The sequence below is a fragment of the Maniola jurtina genome, chromosome 19 (assembly GCF_905333055.1).
Source record: "Maniola jurtina chromosome 19, ilManJurt1.1, whole genome shotgun sequence".
In the NCBI taxonomy this organism is placed as follows: Eukaryota; Metazoa; Arthropoda; class Insecta; order Lepidoptera; family Nymphalidae; genus Maniola; species Maniola jurtina.
Window position 1 is genome coordinate 2,652,251 of NC_060047.1, and position 24,019 is coordinate 2,676,269.

Genomic DNA, 24,019 nt, shown 5'->3' on the forward strand with positions numbered 1-24,019 from the left:
CTTTCCTTTTATTTATATTGTTACAACTTTCTGGTACAAATAAAAAATAAATAAATAAATAAATAATTTTGAAAGTTTGAGAGGGAGTGCCAGGATTGAATCTTGGAAACCTAAATTAGTATTATTAATAATTTATATCTACCAAAAATATGGGAATTATCCAATGATTTCATGGCACAAGGAGTTAGCATGTGAATTTACCCACAAGATACACATAACTGAAAAGTTAGTGGTGCGTGCCCGGGATCGAACGCCCGACCTCCGATTAGGAGGCGGACGTTCTAACAACTAAGCTATCGCAGCTTTATCATAAAATGGTCCTTTTTACCTTTCCCAAATAAATAAATCATATTTTATTTCCGAAAATACTGCGCTAGTACATAGAATGCAGATATCTAACAAGCAATTCCTAATTTAAATACGTCTCACTACGGGGTAAATAGCATATTTTGGAGGCAAAATATGTACATCAATGAAACTTTGTATATAACTTTATCTTGGCACTAGAAATGAAAATCAGCCGAGTCCTACCAAAATTTAGGGGTCACAAAGTTTCATTGATGTACAAATTTTGAATATACAGCTGATAACTTTCAAACAGCTGAACCGATTTTCTTGGATTATAGCTAAGAACACTCTCGATCAAGCCACCTTTCAAACAAAAGAAACTAAATTAAAATCTTTTCATTAGTTTAGGAGCTACGATGCCACAGAGAGATACACAGATACACACGTCAAACTTATAACACCCCTCTTTTGGGTCGGGGGTTAAAAATAGTGCGGTGCGCTCGCTTTGCTCTATGAAACTAGAAATTTACCCAGAAACGGTTCATTAATACCTAAGCTGATGATGATGAGTGTTGTGTTCTCACAAAAACCAGTAGTGGACGTAAACATGTTGATAATGTTTTTTTTTTAATTCAGATACAAGTTGGCCCTTGACTGCAATATCACCTGATGGTAAGTGGTGATGCAACCGGGCTAATCTGGAAAGGGTATGGCAGTTTTCATGAAAGCCATAGGTACCTACTCAGCCATAGGTACCAAATAATGATTATGATTATTATCATAGAAGGTCATTGATAATTGATTATTATGATGATTCTAACCGTGTTATTTGTCAGGTCCAATATTTTTTGACTTGTATTAACTAAAATAAATATAGATAGTTTTCTTATCTGAAATAGTCAACATCTAGGAGGGTACAAATATTTTCGAACAATGTACTTGTCCGAGCGAAGTCATCTTCTTCAACAAATACGGATAAGAATGTGAAAGATGTATATACACTGGATGTGTCAACGTTTTGATACAAAGAGAAACTAGAAAAAAAAATCCGTACCCGAAGGATGACAACGGGATTCTTTTACTAAGTCTCCGCTGTCCGTCCGTCTATCTATCTATCAGTGTATCTGTATCTCATGAACCATAATAGATAGTTGAATTTTCTGTCGTGTATATTTTCTATTGCCACCAACAATTGTAAACAAACATAACAATTTATTTCAAAATGGCCACAATTAAAATTAAGTAAAGGTAAATAAAAAGTACACAGTGTTATAATAACTTTATTGAACTTAAATACAATAAGAACGAGTTTTCTACCCTCTGAATACATAGTTTTATTTTTTATCTAGACTAGCCTAAAATTATGGATGAGTGTGTGTGTGCGCGCGTGTGTTTTTTTGTGTGCGCGTGTGAGTGTGGCGTACCCTGAACGAGGGGTACGGAACCCTTACATGTGACCCTAACCCGAACTTTACTCGTTTTTTTAACTCTTAAATTACGATAGATACTTGAAATAAAAGTAATCGTCTGCTGAGATTATGGTAGTGAGTATCTGTAGGTAATTATAGCAAAAGGCCAAAATACATCCAAAAAAAAAAAAATTATTCAATTAGACTTTTACAAGTTCTTTTGAATCGTCAAAAGCATCTACCACTGGTTCGGAATGCCTTTCCTACCGAGAAGAACCAGCAAGAAACTCGGCGGTTGCTACGCATCGTGGTTCACGCTACAGCTTTTGTGAGAATTAAGAATATCTACATAAATACTTGGCAGACTAGTCATTTAATAAGAAATTAATACTCTCTAGGCAGACGCATTAATATATTTTATTCCCGGTTCAGTAATTGAGAATTTAAATTAAAATACCATACCTTTGTGGCATTTTAATTGAATTCAGACTTAGTCTAAATTTTATCATTAACGTAGTGAATTTAGACTGCCTGAAATCTATAAGGCTCTAGGGAGGCTCTAGGGACCCCGCTCTTTGTGCTGTATTCTTAGCACGACTGCACATCTCGCCAAGCTGATAGAACATACAACATCGAAATACTACAACCGTGGGCATAGCATTTAAAGCCGGGTCCAGACGAGTGTAACATGTAATGTAAAATTACTTGTAATTTAGCGTCATCAGTTTGGACGGGACACGCACTCAAAGCGAATTGTGAACGCAAATCTATTATTAACTAGCTGACGCTCGCGACTTCGTCCGCGTGGATTTAGGTTTATTGAAATCCCGTGGGAACTCTTTGATTTTCCGGGATAAAAAGTAGCCTAGGTGCTAATCCAGGATATTATCTATCTCCATTCCAAATTTCAGCCAAATCCTTCTAGTAGTATTTGCGTGAAGGAGTAACAAACATACACACACACACACATACACACAAACATTCGCCTTTATAATATTAGTGTGAAGTTCAAACGAGCAATGCTTGCGCGCCTTTGTGTTCGCGCAAAAACCGACAGCCGATGGATCAGCCGAGCACCGACGCGAGCGTTACATGAAATGTTCGTAGTGCCGTCCATACGTAGAATTCGTGTTACATTATACGGTAAATTAGAGGATTACATTACACGTTACACTCGTCTGGACCCGGCTTTAGCCACTGCCACAATCGAGTTTGTTCGACGTACTAGAAATACTAGAGAACTCGTTATAAGTTGGGCCATATCCATAGTCACTACATCTGGCAGCTTCTATTGGCTATCTGGACATCTGTTGGCATTCTGCAGTGTTTACATTTCATTTCTCGGGGCGACAAACGGCGTAGTCAGAAGGATGCGCGCGCAGAGATCGCAATTCTGATAGCTTTGACTTCTCGTAATCGAGATCGACGCGCTCTGCGCTTGTGGAACACTCTCTCGACCCCGCTCTTTGTGCTGTATCCTTAGTATGACCACGTATGACTGTATATCTCACCAACGTTGATAAATAATCAAACATCGAAGAGTAGAAAGTAAAAACTAAAAGTAAAATTACCCTAAAGATGATTTTCATGAAGTACCTATCAAGTTTTTTGAAGTGAAAACTTCTTTAGACGCCTTGGACGATTCTTTGATGAATAAAAACTTTAAGGCCATGTCGCCAACATGCTCACGACACACACGACATGACATCCTCGGAGTGCCGATAGATTTAATAACTAAACTAATACTACCATTAGTATTTTTTTAATACGAAGCACTGAAGAATTTTATTTGACGTTCTCGATTAGAATACTGTTGCCAGATTTGTGGACTAATTCGAACCTCAAAACAACTGTGGTCCATTTCGTTTGACGTTATAGTGTTCCGATACTCGAAATATATCAACGTCGACATGCGCAAACTTTTACTAAGCCTACGTGTTAAAAAATAGTTTTTAAAAGCGACCAACTAACTTTGTTTACCAACTTTTTTGGGACGCGCATTGTTACGTATTTAGGTTGGTTTACTAAGGAACGAAAATTCTGACTGTACAAAAATTTTGTAACTGGCCTTTCGTAGTAAAGTTAATAGTTATAGTTTTATTTTTAACTTCCTAGAAAGTTTATACCGATTTCGTGATAATATTTTCACTTTTACTGTGTGTTAAATGTTAATATATAGGCTACTAGATGATGCCCGCTACTCCGTCCGCGTAGATTACGTTTTATTTAAAAATCCCGTGGGAACTCTTTGCTTTTCCGGGATAAAAAGTTGCCGACGTTAATTTCCGGGACGTAAGCCACCTCTATACCAAATTTCATAATTCATAGTAAGTAATAATTTCATAATTCAATAAGTTTAACGGATATGTTCTTAAGAGTGTATGAACTCTTTGATTTTCCGGGATAAAAAGTAGCCTATGTCCGTCCCCGGGATGTAAGCTAACTCTGTACTAAATTTCATCAAAATCGGTTTAGCGGTTGAGCCGTGAAAATGTAGCAGGAAGACAGACAAACAGACGGACGGACAGACACACTTTCGCGTTTATAATATTAGTATGGATCTTTATTAAAGACTGCTTGTGGATCTCGTCATCCATTAAACAACTAATCCTGGACATTTTTCATCTTGTTATTTGGTATCGGCTAAAACTAAAAAAAAATATACAATCATTACGTAACAGAAATAATAAGAAATGATCATTGTTTACTCTTTTGAACTGCTCGTGGTAACAAATCAATTTAAATAAACTATATTCTTTTTTCAATCCTTTATTTGTACACTAGAAAAATTACAAACATTACTTACTTGACATACGTATAATATAAGAAACTAGAGGATGGCCGCGACTTCGTCTGCGTGGATTTAGGTTTTTAAAGTACCGTGGGAACTGTTTGATTTTCCGGGATAAAATGCCTATGTCAATTACAGGGATACAAGCTAGCTCGGTACCAAATTTCATACAAATCGGTTAAGCGGATGGGTTTTTAGGAATCCCGTGCGAACTCTTTGATTTTCCGGGATAAAAAGTAGCATATGTCCGTCCCCGGGATATAAGCTAACCCTGTACCAAATTTCGTCAGAATCGGTTTAACTGTTGGGCCGTGAAAAGGTAACAGACATACAAACAGACAGACAGACAGGCAGACACACTTTCGCATTTATAATATTAGTAATTAGTATGGATGGATAATAAATCATGATCATTGTTTACTCTTTTCAACTTCCCGTGGCAACAAATTGCTACCACATTTACGAATCGCCTCCAAGAGAATGCGATTACTCAATTTATTTTTCTTCACTGTGCTCAAAGCATTCGAACAATCGCGACACCCAAATAAACTACCATGTTCATTTAATTTCTGTTTTATTAACTCATCCAATAGTGATTTATCATTACTAAGGTAATTTTTCTGTCCAATTTTATCTAAAGAAACCACTTCTTCACGCACCTTCCCTTTTATATTTCCAATATTTTTAGATAGATCTGGTTTTAAACTTCTAATTTCGGATGGATTTAACACAAATGAATCGAGATCTGCAGTTACATATTTGAATTGGTCTTGATCTAATCTTTTATTGCTTTTACATCCAGGTCTCAATAGAGGTGCTTTCATAGGATCTAAAAAAATTGTGTCAAACTTTTTCTGGTTTTTATTTTCCATTGTATGGCATTGAAGTTTATTTGGTTCTGTATTTGTTTGTTGACTCATGTACCCAATCCAGAATTGTCTAGGAAGCTCTTCAAAAACTTTTATATTAAACAAGTAAGATTTGTGAGCGTTACTGTTCTGAGGAATAGGTGAGTCATAAAGACGATTCCGTATGGACTTGCTACCGTTTTGCTTTATGTAAATATATGCTCTCTCTTTCACATCTGACTCCTTTGTCTGACTATGTTCATATAAATCTGTATTAAGAGAACCATTAACAGCTTTTTCAGTGGGACTAGGTATGGTGGATGTGCCTGCACTTAGAATATTTCTTGTCTTTCTAGCACTGCTGTGCACAGAATTTACGCTGACTTTCAAATCAGTTATGATCTGAAAAGAAGTATTTAGATATCTGTTATTTCAACTCTATCAATATCGGCCATCGATTATCGGAAACGTTTAAGTGCGGAAGTAGGGTAAAATTGGGAGTTGTAGCTCACGTCTCTAGATAAAGCGCGGCGCGTCTAGCGGTGTAGCTGCACCGCGCCGCGCATCGTATAGACGTGAGCTACAACTTCCAATTTCACGATCGATGTTAAATATAATCAGTAACAAGAGAATGATCAGGTTGTCACAAACTCCTCGAAGATGATTCAATGGTGATATTATTCTTGGATAGCCTACTTATCGCTATTGACATCTCATTTTAGCATTATTTGGATTTATATAAGTAATCGTTTATTTTAAATCGTTCAACAAATTACTTTTAATGTGTCAATTTCAGATAAATCCTAATGACTCAGCTTTATAAGGTTATTTATGAAAATCAGACGGTTTTAGTTACACATTAATCAGCTGATGGTATCAAGTCAACATACTTATTATTTATTCTTAATACGCGTGCGGAAACTTTAAGACCTTGATAATAAATGTTGGATTTCTTTGAGATCGTTGATATCAGAATACCATCGTATTCCTTATAGTTTAATATATGTACATCATGCAGCCCACACAAATTCCATTTTACAATAACAACGTCAACTAAATCATTAACTTTTAATATCATTTTTATTTGTTTATAATTATGATGATTACTTTGAGTTTTTGAAAAGGAATGACTTTCTTAGACCATGTACATGAATAAACTAAAGTCGTATTAATCAACAACTAATAAAAATATTGACTATACTTTGCTAGTCATACTTATATTACTAATCAACCCTTAACAAAAGGAAAGTAAATAAAAACTACTAGATATATATTTTTTAGAAAATTTTATTATCGAGACACCATTTTCTTAAAACAAGCACGTTTTTTAATGCACATATTGAAGGATGGTATAAACAACTAAACACATCACTATTCGTTTCGTATTGTTCATACAAACTTAATAAGCTAGGGCAAGATTTATCTTCCAAATTATAAACACTATCGCAACCAAACATTTTCGATATCCACTGCACTTTTTCTACACCTTTAGCATAAACACGTTTATTATTTAAATAATTATTCATGTTTACATAATCTTTGTAGTTTAAGTATGAAATAAAACCTTCTTTCCAATGTATTCCTCTGTTTTTTTCTATCCAACAAACTTGTTTTCTTTCCGTTTTCGTTAAATTATAAAATGGGTATGGTGGCTTGATTAAATAAGTCTGGATATGGTTATTACACAATATAGCTATTTCTTTTACTATAAACTCATTGGAATCCGTCTTGAATCCTTGTACATCAATGATGACACTCATGACAACTTGCGAACAATATTACTTAAGGGTTTATATTCAAAGAGGCGATCGTTTATTATAAGACAATATGCTGATGTTTTATCCGGGATATCTTGCGAACTTTCAATTTCCAAACGTACGTCTACAGGTCCTGTCTTTAAATTCTCGTTTTGTCTTGAACAGTCAATTACAAACAGTGGTGCCTTTTCTTTAAATGTGATCAGATCAAACAACGGGTCAACAGGAAGATTATAATAAGACTGACGAAATTGAGTGTACATTTCGTATAATATACTGTATTTATTTTCATCAAATTTCAAATTAAGTGAATCGTATGGGTAATACTGTGAATTTAAAAACAGTGTTACATTTGTTAATTTGCAATGATCAAATATAGAACTATCATTAGTCTTACTGTTTTTCCTATTAGTTTGTAGACCAAAAATAACATATCGAGGCTTTTCAAGTTGAGAAGTAGTTTTAATTGACCACGAATGTTTTGTAGTTTTAGGAAGTAAAGGATATTCATATAAATCCCAATTTCTGAATGCTATTTGAATAGGTTTGTCTTTTTCTAAATACTTAAGTAGTGAGAGTCTTTCACGATCCGAAACTTTTATATGCGGCACACGCCACTGAATTGTTCGTACTTCTATATCTATATTATCATCCTTGTGAATTGTTACACTATTTAAATTACTATTACTTCTATTCAGAATAAGTTCATGTTTACAGTTTATAATAATTTTATTATAATCCTCAGCAAATCCCATTATTTTATTCAATGGTATAACAGCATTAAAATATCCCTCTGTCATTTTAAAACCATCCATTTGCCAACCCCACAATGCTGCGACTTTGCTATCCCCCTCATTCATCGATATGTATGATTTTAATGTTGTGGTTATTCCAGGGTTTCTTACGCGATCTATTTCAATACCGTTCATTTCATACCTTATGTCTTGAAATAGAAACATAACAGGGTTATTAGTAAAATTTACAGGTTTCTTTATTTCTTTCCCCGATTGATCTTTTCCAGTCACTGTGGCAAAGCCTTCAACATAAATTGAACTATTACATGGTAATATGTATATGTCTTGCTGATGTATTGGAATGCGAATTTCATCATTTTCTTTAAAGCTGTTATTGTATGGATTGTACGTGTGGATCTCATAACTTTCGATAGAATTATCGAATACTGGGGTGTTATTAATATTTAGAATATTCATACTTTGAATCCGAGTGATCGGAGAAAATCTTTGTTTCTTTTTGTTACAATATTACGATTTGCTTTAATACGTGTACGCGCTTTAGTAGCAGGCAAATGATTGATTCTTTTCACCTCATATCCAAGTGTTTTATTAAACACTATCATTTTGCTCTACGTAAATGAAGTCTCAGTTGGATATTTTCTTCTCTAAAATCAATATTGTTACCGTTTTCGTCAATGATTTTAACAGTTATGGATGATATATTACTCTTATTAACAGGAAGATAAATAATATTTTTTGGAATTTCTATATATCGATATCCTGGAGGAACGTTAGGAATAAATTCATGAATAATATGTGATGCAAACCCATTATTAAATGATCCGAATATAAGATCACATTCGATCCTGATGACAGACAAGGGAAGAATGTTAACTGGATTAACAGACTCATGCCATTTATTTGCTTCAAGTTTTACATTTGGGAAACCAAGTAAGCGTCCTAAACTGTTTTCTACGTCAAAATGTACAGTTTTGGAACAAAAAAGCGAGCATGTTAAAGTATTATTATTTGGTTTTATTTCAATTTCACAGTTGTCTAACTTACTCGCAAGATATTCTCTTATGTCATATAAATCATAAGTACCATATGGAATTTTTAAATATTTACATTCATCAGCATATGCAAATATGTTATTGCTATGATTTATGTTTGGTATTGAGTTCAGAGCAGAAAAATATAATAAACCGCATTCATATTCACCATTGAGAATAAGAGGAGGTTGAAAAAATGATTCCAACACAGATTTGTGCCCGGTAATAGTGATTGTTACAGACATGATCGTAAACTAAATATTTACTGATTTCACTGAACTATTTATACATTTTATTTTGTGTATTCCAAAAACTTCTTAAAAACTTTATACATAGATGACCGCAGTTATAAGGATGACTACCTTGAAAATTTTTGTAATTATAACTCATACCAGTTCCTAAATATTGAATTAACTCTTTAGGTGGTTTTAAATTTCCATAGCTGTCAAAGTATTGAATTTCATTATTTACTTTTGCATAGGCTACCCAATGAGAGCCAGGATTATTGGAGCTATCCAAATTAACTATACCACATTCTTTTCGAAAAGGATGTTTTGGCATCTCATCTCTCATAAACACCCCTCGAAAGTAAGGAATGTCTTGCGAATGGTTGATGATGTCGATATTGGTGAGCGCTCGTTTGGGTAGCCTTTCTCTTAGTTTTTTTCATTTGAAATGTAAATTCCTAAACTACCTCTATGCGGTTTGATATGTAAACCTTTGCCTATATGGAGGGTTTCCATTTTTTCATGATGCCTCTTTAATTCTGTAAAACGTTTTTTAGCGTCTTTCAAATCATTTATAACTTTAGCGATTCCTGCAGCACCACCAGCTAAGCTACCCGCAGCAGATAATCCGGCAAAAATAGGTATCAAAGGAAGTACTCCACCAGTTTTTGGAATTGGTATAATTCGAGGAAGTTTTATTGACGAGTCTTTAGTCAATTCTTTAGCCGCTGCTATGGCTAATTCTATAGCCATTTTCTTACATTTGGGTTTCATTTTTTGCACATGCTTTTTTGCATGAGCAACAACATGTTTAAAGTGTTTTTTCAAACCAGTGCCTGAAGCGGATTTTTTTGGCGACACTGTTTTAGAATTGTTGGCTTTACTAGTCAGTCCCGACCCGGTATACAATTTAGCTATCATAGCTTTATTAACTAAATTTGCTGCTATCTTTTCTCCCAAAGTTGCATCAGATGCTAAAGCACGTTGCTTAGCCCTTTTCATCAATATTTTATCAGCCTTATGACGATCACTTAATGAAGTTGACAAGTCGTATGCAATATCGTGTTGTTTACAATATTCATCCAATTTATTTACACCTTGATCTCCCCGTGCAAGCCTTTTATACAATTTTGTACCAGCACCACAGTAATTATATCCAGGTAGATGAAGTTCAAATGGTAAATGATTTATAAACCAATTGAGAATACTGCTCTCTTTCATTACTTTTATTACAATGAATGTAAAATAACTATACTATCACTTAAATAACAATAAATAAATTGGGAACTGGTTAGTTATAAAATATTCGTTCTATCTATCCAACTATTTTCACTCGATGGAAATCCTAACCACTTTACAAATATCTTGTTTCCTTTTCTTTTTAAAACTTTTTCAATAAGATAGACATTAGGATTTTCTGTTTTTTGAAGTTCTTCTGCATAAAATGAGCCCAAAATTGGCTGATGTTTAGCATCTTCTATAAGGTAAGTAACAGGATTCGTTTTCTGTACTTTTTTAATACGGAATATTTCGGTGGACCAATTAGGAGTGTAACCTTTTTCAAAAACACCTTTATACTTACTAATCCGCACAAAATCTCCAACTTTTAAATTTCTCTTCTTAAGGATTTTTAACTGTTTTCCTACATTAAATCTTTGAAGTATAAGTTTCTTATTATTTTCATTAACTGCGTTAGGGGATAAACCGATCGTTCTATGTTTAGAGGTGTTATAATTTTCAACTATTTCTTCTAGCACACCTTTAGTCCAAGTGTAGTTTCCTTGGAAACTGAATTGTTTATACATTTTATTTTTTAAAGTTCTTATAAGTCTTTCAACTATAGAAGCTTTTTTAGTGGAATATGTAGAATAATGATTGATGTTAAACTTTTTGACTATCTTTTTAAAATTTTCGTTGTAAAACTCAGTTCCAAAATCAGTTTGAAGGTTTTTTGGAATACGTCCTTTCTTTAATATAGATTCAAACGCTTTAGAGACCTGATCTTTATTTTTAAACTTTAGTGGAAATGCCCAAGCATATTTTGAGAATGTATCAATTACAACTAAAATATATTTATAACCTGAATTTTGTTTCGAAAGAGATTTCATATCAATCAAGTCAGCTTGCCATAAATCGTCTATATCTCTCATGACAACATGTCGACGAGGGAAGTTTACTCTTGCATTTTTATGTATTTCATTTACGACGCTGTTTTTGCTCATGTTTTACTTTACTAGCCTCGGTGATTTCGATCAAATTACTTACTTTAATATTTATTTCTGTAATAAACTGATTAATTGATGATATTTTTTTTGAAAGATTCTCTGCCAAAACATCAACGTATTCTTTTGTAACACAATCGTTAGAATCTACCGGCTGCGCAAGATTTTTTACTCTTTTATGCTGAGCATCCAAATTATTGTTTGTACACTTCAAAGCGCATTCTAATAACACTCCTTTCATTCTTCGCATCTTATTAACATGATGTCCAAACTTATCAACTTTCATGTTCAACCTGCTTATCAATACTGAACACGCTCCATAAATGTGCTTTCTTTTATTCTTTTATTATACCCGCTTCTTTTAACTCTTCAATAATCGAAAGAATTTCATTATCATGATTAGTGTTGCCAGCGTCTCTGGACGCAATAATCAATCTTAATCTTTCAATTAACTCATTAGGATCATCCCAATAGATGAGATCAGTATCAGTTTTGTATTTCTTTAAAACTGGTAGCCTACCACCGTACTTTAATTTGTTTGTTTCACACATATCCTTTTCATAAAATAATGGTTTGATGATTTGAGAATATTTTTTTCCTTTGTCACCTTTAATTTGATTAGCAGGATTGTAATCCCTTTTATGAGCACTAGTACTAATTAAGATATCTTTATATGTGATTTTATCACTTTCAGTTACTTTATTCAAGTTTGGTTTATTTCTTAATAAAAGTTCTATTAAACCAGCAGTTAGTTCATAACTTTTATCATCAATAGTAATAAAAGTTAATTTGTTTGAAGACATATCATCTACAGTTGAAAATTTGACGGGGGTATTTCCTATCATCAATTTTTTGTTAATGCGACGTATACCAAATGGTATAGATACATTGCTTTGCTCGCCAAACAGATCATTGTCTGCCAGTGTTTCGGAAATGTTGACTTCATCATTTAGAAATTCCAAAGGTTCAGACATTTCCTCTTGTTTTTTCGGATTTTCTTCAAAGTTATTATCGTTGTGAGTAATTTCAATATCACCATCTTGTTTTGAGTTTATATTTGGAATTTCAGGCGATTGATTATTTTCAACACTTGCGTTGTTACAATTAGTTTCGTGATAAGATTTGTTTGTAGCATATTTATTTAGTGTAACAATTGCTTTCAAAGGATCAGACAGTGGTTTAAATATTTTTTTCCGCCTCAGTTCTAACTCTTCATCTTCATCACGTAATCTTTTTACTTTACTTTTAATAGCCTTTACTGATTTAATTAACTCTTTTTTCAAACTTGTTTCCATTTCTTTTTTTAATTATTTTACACAACCATTGAACTATGTAGTAAAAATTAAAATGAAACTAATTTTAAATTACAATCTGTTTAAATAATTTCATTCAAAATTTTACAAAAACGTCGAAAGATTTTCTATATCTACCGTTATTTAATTCACAATCTTTGTTAATTATTAAACATGTGTATGGATCTTTCCATATATCTGAACATAATTTTTTGAAGTCTGACCAAGTCATGTCAGAATTGACATGTTCGTTATAGATGTGTTTCAAATTTATATCATCTTGTTTAAAAATTATTAAAAAATTTACGTTATCTCGAATTAATTGTTTTGGTATCTTAGAATATGTTTGAGTCAAATAAAAACAGTCGATGTTCTTATGTCTACCCATTGAAAAATAATCTCGGATATTTACTTGGTTCTCGCAAGTAACATCATCAAAAATAAATACAGAATTTTTCAAGGCTTCAGTAGGAGGAATAACCTCTTTATCATCTTTGAAGGTAAAGAGCTTAACAGCTGGAACCATGCTTAAAACTTTATTCAAAAAACAATATTTTGGTTGAAATGTTGTTTTAGAATATAGGTAAACATTTTGAAACTTGAGACCATTTTGATGTAGTAATAAGCTTAACATTGTGTTTGTTTTGCCACAATTTGACGGTCCACATATTATACAGCGAATCGTATCGGGCAATAGCAAACTATGCCTTTTTTGGATTGATGACGCTTCTATATTTAAATTGTTAATTTCCAATGTTACTGGTTGTTTGATCAACTTCATTGTGTTTTCTGTTAAAAAAGATAAAATCCTGTTATAAAGTCTTCACATTATATTCTATATAATTTTATAACTAAAATGTAACATAATGTTAATAACCAATTTAAAGAAATGACACCATACACGTGTAAACTCGGAATGCGTTGCTGTGTCACTAAAGATTTGTTTTCACTTTGCTCAAATTACCCATTTGAGAATACAAGATTATATAAGATTTTACTATCGATGCATGTTCATTCCTGTTACAGCTCTCGGGAAAAACTTGGAATGTGATGCTGTGTCACTAAAGCATTATGTTTTCGTTTTGCTCAAATTACATCGTTTTAGATCGCAAGACAGTATTAGATTAATTATTATTTATTAAAGCTTCATTCCTGCTACAGCTCCCGAAGAAAACAGTAGCCGCGCTCATAATTTTATCATAATAAATATCGAGTATTTTACTTGGTAAGTTATTATAATTATTTTATAACAATGTGCTGACTTTTAATAAAGCATGTATTTTTTTACCGTTATTTATTAATTATTTTTCTTTTTGTTTCAGAATTATGTCGACTCCTATCTTACCCAACGAAAATCTAACAAATCCTTTTTACTACGCACAAGATGTAAACGGGTTCGCGGAAACTGAATTTCAGAGACTTTGCGAGGATTTAGCTCAAAAACAAGCAGCAGAACCAGTTCAAGCATCTAGTAAGGAGATGAAAAAAAAGAAAAAATGCAGTTTATCACTATTGAAGCCTGTTTCACCCCCAACTTCTACATCAACATCCTATGTTATTCGCAAAGCAACTGGAAGACGGCTTCATTTAATAAAAATAAATATTTATGGACTAAATGGAGGAGAACAAGATGAAAATATAAATGGTGATACTCCTAGTGTTAGTGCACAGTATGTAGTCAAGGATAATTACGATGAAGTTATGGATGCTACAGAAAATTTGATAGGTAAAATAATGTCAAAAATTACTCACTCCATATAAATGTGAACTATTGTTGAAATGTAATTTGCTTATTTTTAAATATCATCATATTTTTTGTTTATAAAAATAGTGTTTTTTAGAGTAAGGAGCTGTAGCATGAATTCATTATTTATGAAATAAACGTAGTTAAAAGAATAAAATTGTTTTTTTAAATTTTAAACTATTAATTGAAAACATTATGATTGTACTAAGTACCTAATAATATTAACGTATTCCATGTAAATATTAGGTAGTACAATCAAGTTTTTTCAAATATTTCAAGGGTTCGATTCCCTTCAATGTAAAGGTTTTTTTTAATTTTGCTTAATGTTTGCTTACTGCATTTTCATTTCTTGACCAAGGTGATAAGGATATAATGTTGAAATTGAAGGTCTATATAAACAAACGTAAAGGTCAGTAAGCAAACATTATCACCTGCTATGATATCACTATAACTCAAGTTATTGATCTCGATAAATATAAAAATAAAAAACTAAAAGGTAAAATAATAAAATGACAGTGATGATGAGTAGTAAATATTTATTTCAATATTTGCATGCATACATGAACAATCAAAATTGCACAGTAATGAATAACATAAAATCTTGTACAAATTAACAACTAAAAAATTGTACTGTAGTGCCCCCACGGCAACGTTTTAAATTGCTTCTTTAAAATTTGTCTTTTATCATCTTCACTATTTAAAACTAACTTATTAATTTTTTGGGTATATACATTATGATTTTTAGATCTAATAACACACATATTCTTTCTGACTGATTGATTGTAGTATAACACATTTTTGTATTTATCTATATCCAACCTTTTGGTAACAGATGTTGTCACTCCTTTTGCCTTTTTAATAGACATTTTTTGTGATTCAATACAATACAATTTTGCTCGTAAGCCAACAAATTCAACAATAACATCTCCACCCATCTCATCTTTAAAAAACCCCGGAATTTTCATATTTGCTTGAGGGATATTGTAAACATTTTTATCGCTAAAATTGCTGGTATCGAAAAACTTAATATTCTTTTTCATGTCTGAATAAAAATCATCAGTATATATGCGATATAGTAAGCTATCAGTATCAGTATAACAAAGTTCAATATTTTCTTTATATAATGGTTTCATTATAGAATAGTGAAAGTTATATAAATGTGTTTTAGCTAACTCTAAAACAGTAAACCCCACATAAATTGGTCTATCCAAAATTAATTTCGTTTGTTCTAATTGGATTGCAACCAAATTATCTGTAAATATCGACAAACATTTAAAGTTAGGCGCACTTACATACTTTTCTGCTCCAATAATCCTGTTTGTCTTATTATTCTTATCTGTCCATGTATTAACAAGTTTTACATTTACTTGTTTTCTTTTATTTTCTATGGTTTTACCAAAAATAGCATTATTTTGTTTTTTGAAAAAGTCTTTTTCAAATTCAGACTCTGCTTTTTGCCTCAAAGAGGTATTCAATTCAATATATGGTTTCAAAAATTCTTTTTGTTCAAATGATAGAATTCTATGAATTTTTAACAATTTTAGACCGTTTTTAAGACATTCTTTTAAATGGATGTAGTGAATAACATAGGAACATTTGTCGTATAAATTTGCAATAAGCTTGGCATTTCTATGACCAAAAGGTGTGAATTTTTCAGCAGCAAATGGTAAATCTGAGTGAGCGTCATGTATTTCAGATGGATAACTAAGATCTACTTCAAGTATATAACCAATGTTACTATCAACAGTAATAGAATCAATTTCAAAAGTCTCAATTTGGTCTTTGTTCAAAAATTTAAAATTACTTGTAGGAAGTTTCATCATCATTGCATAACCATACAGGTTCACACAGTCTAAATATACCAAAAAGTTACTTGATTTGTTGATATCATAGTCAGACATATATTTATTGTTAGCTTTAGCATACCTTAAAGAACACTGAGCTAGACCACCTCGTATACCTTTTTCAATCATTTGATACATCTCCACATCAGTTATAAGGTCTAATTTTACATTGGTATGCAAAAGCATTGCATCCCAACTTAAAGAAGGTGAAGAAACATAATAGCACGGATCTAAGCAATAGGTTGCTAAGCTAATTTTTCTGAATTTTTCAAAACTATCTGCTAGTAATAGTACATCACATTTTAAATATAAATCTGTATATTCGCCTAAATTTTTTATTTTAAAAGTTTTCCAAACTTTCAATGCATGTTTATAATCTTCTTCCGAAATAAGTTCTGAAGTAAGTTTATTAAAAAAATGTTTTCGTTTTGGTAACTCAGTTTCATCGTAACGTTTTAAAGAGTCTATATAATCATAGCAGTACACACCCTTTCTGCAAATCAAATCAAATAAATACTGATCACTGTAATACCTACGCAAGTTTACGAAGTCATCTTGATGTAAAGATCTAGCTAATTTATCTAAGCTACAACTGAGAAAATTAAAAGAATCGATGAATTTCAGCTGAGCAGCAGTTTTTGAATCAATTGATATAAATTTTGTGAAAGATATGTATTTTTCTTTATTTTTTGGAATAATATTTATACGACCATTAATACTCGCTAACTCTTTAATAAAAAGATGGCAATCGTAATTACTTAAATTATGAAATATAATAGGTATAAAAGGACATTTCTTTGCACTCAAGTTGCAAATGTTGTGAGCCGCGCCTCTATATTCCCCTGTAAAATGATCGTGATCTGCTACAATTTTATCTGTGGATGTAAATTTTTGTTTACATATACAGCAAACTTTTGCATTATGAAAACATTTCTTTTCAGTTTCAGTAAGTAGTTTCATGGGATTATTTTCTAACAAAATTGCATGTAATCGTTTGACATCATTTGAAATTGTTTCTACAAATTTTTGAGCACAGTTAGCTCCTATGTATGAAACCAGTTCATTAAGTTCAGGTTTAGATTCACAACAAATATAGTACGCGAAAGATGTGGCTTCATGAACCTGTATGGTTTCAGTATGCCCAGATTTACTTTTATCAGAATATTCTCTTAATAAACTTTCAAAATCACCATAAATCACAATTGGTATTCTTTGAGTTCTTTCATAATTATCAAAATATAATTTACTATTTTTCTCTGGAAGAACAGTTTTAATTCTAGCACAATTATGTTTGCATAATTTTTCTTCTGAATTGAAATAAATGAAGCACTCCTCACATAAAAAAATTTTAGACTTATTTTTAGTAAGTTGACTATGAACCAACCGTTCAAAGTTTCTTATCAAACAAAAATGTCTTTTATTGTTTTTAGTAATGTAAAGCAAATTAACATGAACAAGTTTACGCTTGCTGGTTTTGTACAGAGGTCCGTTAATATCACCATTTTTTTCTAAACTGTATATATTAACACTTATGTCAGAATTATTTTTTTCAAATAATGTGATATCCTCAAAAGATGGTGGAAACGACATACCATCTGTTTTTAAAACTTTTGAATAATGAGGATATGAAGATACTCTATTACAGTTTTTATCGGTGGGATACATATGTGCTAATATACTCCACAGAAAACACTTATCATCACTATTTTTAATATTTACACAAGATCTAGTTTTCAGAATTTTTATTGGTAGTGGAATATAGGAGCCTGTCCTTAAAGGATTATATTTATTAATGTTTACTTCTAAATTATTCAAAGAGTCAAAAGACCAGCCTGATTCTGAATGTTCAAACTCTGATAATTTGTTAAGCAGGCTTTTTACACACTCTAAATATATATTTTTTATGTTTGTGGATTGAAAAATTTGTACATATTTAGTATTAAACGACTTCAAAGATTTTTCATTATTTTTTGGCAAAGTAAAAGTCGCAAATAGTTCAAAATTTATTTTAAGAGCATTATGTTTCTCAAGACTTCTTTTTACTAAATTACATATCGTATTTACAACTTCAGATAAAAATTGCTCAGGTAACAAAAATTTTTTTGATGGACATACACGATAGCTTAGTATTCTGTTCTTAAAAGCAGTTCCAATTATTTGAACATTATCGAATTCTGTGCGAAGTAAACAATTAGACTTATGTATATAACTTTTCTTATGTGAAAAGTATTTTGGCACTGTTATATTACAAATATCACAAAAAGTCATTATGAGATTATACTAAGTAGTTATTATTTGAAGTTAGTAAAATGCAGTTAAAATTTTCATGCTGGGTATAGTGTAGGTTTAACCCCTTTAAAATCTTCCTTAGCAGCAGCGACCAAGCGATTCGTTGCCTGCCAAATTTCTGAGTTGGTATCCATACATGACTTATAAGTAAAAAGGGCGTGACGCCATCGATTACCCGGGCTTATCTTTGATGCTTCAGCAGCGTTATAGATGCGGAGTTCTAAGTAATAATCGCCTTCCGTTATTAATTTCTCTGGTTTTCGCTGGGTAGAATACCCTGATGCTATTTTTTTGGTGATAAAATTTTTAAGTGGTTCAAGCTTTTGCACCACTTCTTCTTCGTACTGAAAAGACAAAAATAATATTTTTAGTTATTAAAAAATATTAACTCAGTTAATAAAATGTTTATTAATAAATAGGTTTCCATCAATAAATTCAACAACCCAGAGTTGAGTTGCGAAACCTCCCCTAAAGCTAACAATTTATTTGATCCAGCTCAAGAATCGAACTTGAGACCTTAGGCTCCATATTCAAACGTGCTAAGCTAATATTAACTAATAATTAAATAATTAAATATAATGATGTAAAAAAACCATTAATATCTTCTTAAAGGGTTTAGTTGATGCTTATATTCAGTCAGAATTCTAATATTTCTTGAAAACAATTGTAATAATATTATATTTACAGTAAAAATAAAGTGTAATAACTCACCTCAGACTCCCATGAAGGACGTGCAGCCTTGACAGGCTTTTTTTGAAGCGCTTTCTTACGCTTTACAGGTGGTTCCGGTTCAGATTCTGAATCTGACTGCCGCTTTTTCGATTTCTTCAATTTATTGAGTGATTTACTCTTTGAAGTTGAATTTGAAGTTATAGGTAATTCGTCATCCGAATTAAAAGGATTATTACTAAAGTTCGAAGCCCTGTTATAGAAATAACATTTTTTTAATGTTGTTACATCATACTATTAACTAGTTCTGAAACAATTAAAGATTTTTTGGTGAAATGAAATTTAAACATGTATGTACTTAATGTAACTTTTTAAAATACTATTAGGTAAGAAGTTAATATTAAAAAAAATATTATTTCTCTGTAGATGCAACAACTCTTTCATTAAAATATGTAAAAAATAAAAAAATAAAAAAATACATACATACTGAAGCTAAACAACTGCTTTTTGAATTTAAAAAATGATTTTTTAAGTGAATTAAGTAAACGTTTGCTCGTTGAAGTGCTCACAAAAGAAATGCGTAGTGAAAACAGTGCTTACAGAATTTAGGTTCTTCTAATAGTCAATCAATAAAGTCAAAAGTTCATAGTATTTGCATAGAATAATGACTCTTAAACATAAAAGTAATTAGAATGACATTCAAAGATCTCATTATTACACACATACATAAGATGCCGCATGCATGTTTAGGATTCCCTATTAGGAAGCAAACTGCAAATATGCAATCCTGCAATACGAGTCATTAGACACCGAAAAAGAATCACTTTTAGTTAACACATGATGTATCCCGACTATACCTACTTTGATATTATTTTTTAACACTCATGGCGTCTGTTCTGTATTTCTACATTAGATAAGTATGCATATTATGCACTATGTATGTAATGTTTACAGCAATTGAAATAGTGTAATGCCAAAATACAATATAATATTTCATTAGTTACTTACCAAAAGCGGATCGATTAATAATAATTTTATAAAAATTATCGCCCATTTAGAGAATAAAAAGTACTTATACTTACTTATATGAAATATGATTTTATCGGCAAAAATAGTTAGGTAGAAAAGTGTTAATGTAAGTATTTTATGGAATAGTAGGTCTATCAACCGAACTCGATCTACTCTATGAGTCATGATAGCATAGTGATTAAGACGTCCGCTGCCTCCGGTTATAAGTCGGGCAGGGGTTCGATCCCGGGCATGCACCTGTGACTCGGACACTTGCTTTAGTGGGATACCATAACACTAGAATGAATGAATGAATTGGATGAACCTTAATACTACAACACTTGAATTTTAACCTTCTATTATAAGAGTGTGGTTAGTAATTATTATTGATACTTATATACCGACATACTTACCTGTTCCGGCATAGCATGCTTTCCATCCTAAACTGACACACCACTTACCATGTTTTGAATACTTGAATAAATGAATGAATGAATGATTGAACGATCGTCTTTGAACCATTATACCGCAACACTTGAATTTTCGGTAAGGGAGTGTGGTTACTAATTATACTTATATTAATAAACTGACAAACGTACCTGTTCCGGTTTAGTATGCTTCCATCTTAAACTGACACACCACTTACCATGAGTTGAATACTTGAATAAATGAATGAATGAATGATTGAATGATTGATCGATTGTCTTTGAACCTTTATACCGCAACACTTGAATGTTCGGTAAGGGAGTGTGGTCACTAATTATACTTATATTAATAAACTGACAAACGTACCTGTTCTGGTTTAGTATGCTTCCATCTTAAACTGACACACCACTTACCATGAGTTGAATACTTGAATAAATGAATAAATGAATGATTAAATAATTGAACGATCGTGTTTGAACCTTTATACCGCAACACTTGAATTTTTACTTTACGATAAAGGAGTGTGGTTACTAATTACTTATATTAATAAACTGACATGCCTGTTCCGCTTTAACTTGCTCCCATCATAAACTGAACCTCCGCTTAACATAAATTTGAGATGAGTGCTACATTAATTGCATTAGGTAGGTTCTTGAGGGTTCCAGTACAAAATATAAATTATTCTAAATAATCTAATCGATGCTTAAGAATAGAATTTGTATAAAATATTCCAACTCAGTATCGTAAGTAGTTGCATCAGTTGAGAATGTGCTAAATCAACCATTGAATCATCTTTCTACATGAGTTAGTAACAATAACCTGATCATTCTCTTGTAACTGATATCTATTGTGAAAATATTGTGTGTTCTAGCTTAAGTCTTATAGATCCGGCGCGCGCTGGCGCGCCGCGTCATCTAGAGACTTGAGCTAGAACACACAATATTACCCTACTTGCGGAAACCAACCCAGAGAGGAGAAGAAGAAGATACATCGATGATATCGGCAAAAATTTGACTGTTTGATGTGCCACGAATCTAAAATTATTTTGGGTATACTATAATATATAGTAATTATGTAAAAAAGTTTATTACTATTTTTTAGAAATTACGTAATTTTTATAATAATATTTAGCTGAGGCCCACGACTTCAAAGATAGGCTTTTTAAAATTGCATGGAAACTCTACGATTTTGTGCGATAAAAAGTGTCCGTTTAAATCTATTTTGCACGATCGTTCTGCATTCTGCACTTCTGCATTTATTAAATAATTAAAACATCCAGTAATTAATACATCCAGTACTAATAATAATAATTAGTACTGAATGTATTAATTTCATAAGAAAATACTATTTTTAATTCACTAATATTTTAATTGTTATCCCGCAATGTCAAAGAGCATTCGCGGGATTTTTAAGCATAATAATTAATGTTGTGGTTAGGCATCATCTACTTAGTAACAATATCATTAATTTTATAATTTGAACCTATTAGCCCCTTGAAGTGGAAAAATTTAAGTCCCCAGTTATTACTGAACCTCATTGTAGTACGATTCTGCGGTTCGCCGATAATAATCATACTACAGAATAATAATGGCGTCCGAATATTGTAAAGTCCCAAATACTCACCTCTTGTATGCCAGAGGGAACAATAAATCCGGAAGCAAGTCCGAAACACAGGGGAACTAAAACAACGGCAACATTTCTCATTTTCCACTATTGCGAAATAAATACCCAGGAATATAGTAGAGAGAGAGCCTGTGAGGGTCAGGCCTTCGTTATTTTATAAAAGTTGAAAGTTAGTTTTTCTGCGCATGGTCCCCAATACAGGGAGGGACGATCAGCGACTATGAAATTTGGACCATCGTGGCTTAGGCAGATAACTAACAAAGGTGCATAAAATCTTTCGTCAAAGTGTAAAGTGTAAATTTTTCTTTGAAATAGAATCTATTAGAAATCACGTCATACATTGTCAGATAGTATAAAAAATACAGTGCATAGGTATTTCAATGAAAGATTTTATTTTATACACCTTTGTTACCTGTTATATACCAATACGATGATCCAAACTTCATAGTCCCTGATCGTTCCTACCTGTGTTGGGGACAATGCGCATATAAACGTTTATAAATAACGAAGGTCTGGCCCTCACGGGCTCTTAGTCCATAGGTATCTGCTGCGATAAAATTGCTTTAGTTCACTACTACAACTGCCTTCACTGATGAATCTTGAATTGGTTCTAACATGACAATGGTCCGAGTTGTATTGATGTTTTGAACAATGGAGAATATTATTATAAACAACGGAACCGATCATCTATTGTTGGTTGGATCCGATGATATAGTAATTAATTCATGATTGAGGAATCTAATTAAGGCAAAATATAGAAAATAATTTCATACTTGTGCCTTTTGGAGTGGAGACCATGGGTTTGTGGGGCGAGAATGCCAGATCCATTTTAAAGGACCTGTCATCCCTTGTGGAGTCCACGGGTGACTGGAGGTCTGGCAGTTACCTTGGTCAGCATATTAGTCTGACCATTCAACGAGGTAACGCAGCCAGCGTTCTGGGCACCCTGCTTCGTTACAGTGGTTTAGATGACATTTTTGTTTTGTAATTTTTATATTTAAGTAAGTTTTTATAGTATTTGTGAATATTGTGAGTAAGTATATAATTTTTTTTTAATTAAATTGAGGCAAATATTTATGTGCCAAGAATTTTGTTCTTCGTCATTATCGTTCTCGATGTCAACCAATAGACGTTCACTGCTGGACATATTAGGTCTCCTGTACGGAATTCCCCACTTGTCTTGTATCCACCTATAGGTTTATTCTCACCTATTTCATCATCATCATCATCATCATCAGTCTGTGGACGTCCACTGTTGGACATAGGCCTTCCCTACAGAGCGCCACCACACCCGGTCCTCAGCCTTCCTTATCCAGCCACTTCCCGCCAGCCGCTGACGGGAAGTGGCTGGATTACCTACCTTCTTACCTACTTACTGAAAAGTTTTATTAATAGTTGATTGATGAGCGCTCGGTCTTACAAATGGGAGGTCCCAGGTTCGATTCCTGGCAAAGCCAATTTGGGAATTTATAATTTCTAAATTGTCTTTGGTCTGGTCTGGTGGCAGGCTACGGCCGTGGCTAGTTACCACCCTACTGACAAAGCTGTACTGCCAAGCAATTTAGCGTTCTGGTACGATGCCGTGTAGAAACCGATAGAACCGGTAAGTAGGGGTGTAATAAAAACTTCCACACCCCTACCAAGTAGCCCCCTACCGTCTTATACTGCATCGTCACTTACCACCAGCCTACTGATTCGCTAAATCAGTGTCTGACACTAAATGATAGCATCCGAGCTCATGTGACATTTATTTTTAATCCATTGAAGGTTTTCTAAGAAAAATTGTTTTGATATCC

At 32.5% G+C, this 24,019-nt stretch overlaps 1 protein-coding gene across 1 annotated transcript; it reads right to left on the minus strand.

Annotated features, from left to right (window-relative positions):
- Positions 1 to 4,890: 4,890 nt before the first annotated feature.
- LOC123875061 lies at positions 4,891 to 22,809 on the minus strand. Its single transcript, XM_045920716.1, has 3 exons — positions 22,799 to 22,809; positions 22,224 to 22,310; positions 4,891 to 5,738 (listed from the first exon to the last, which is right to left on the minus strand). Exons 2-3 carry the CDS (start codon positions 22,302 to 22,304, stop codon positions 4,899 to 4,901), a joined length of 921 nt encoding a protein of 306 aa, XP_045776672.1. The 5' UTR covers positions 22,305 to 22,310; positions 22,799 to 22,809; the 3' UTR covers positions 4,891 to 4,898.
- Between the last annotated feature and the right edge of the window lie 1,210 nt (positions 22,810 to 24,019).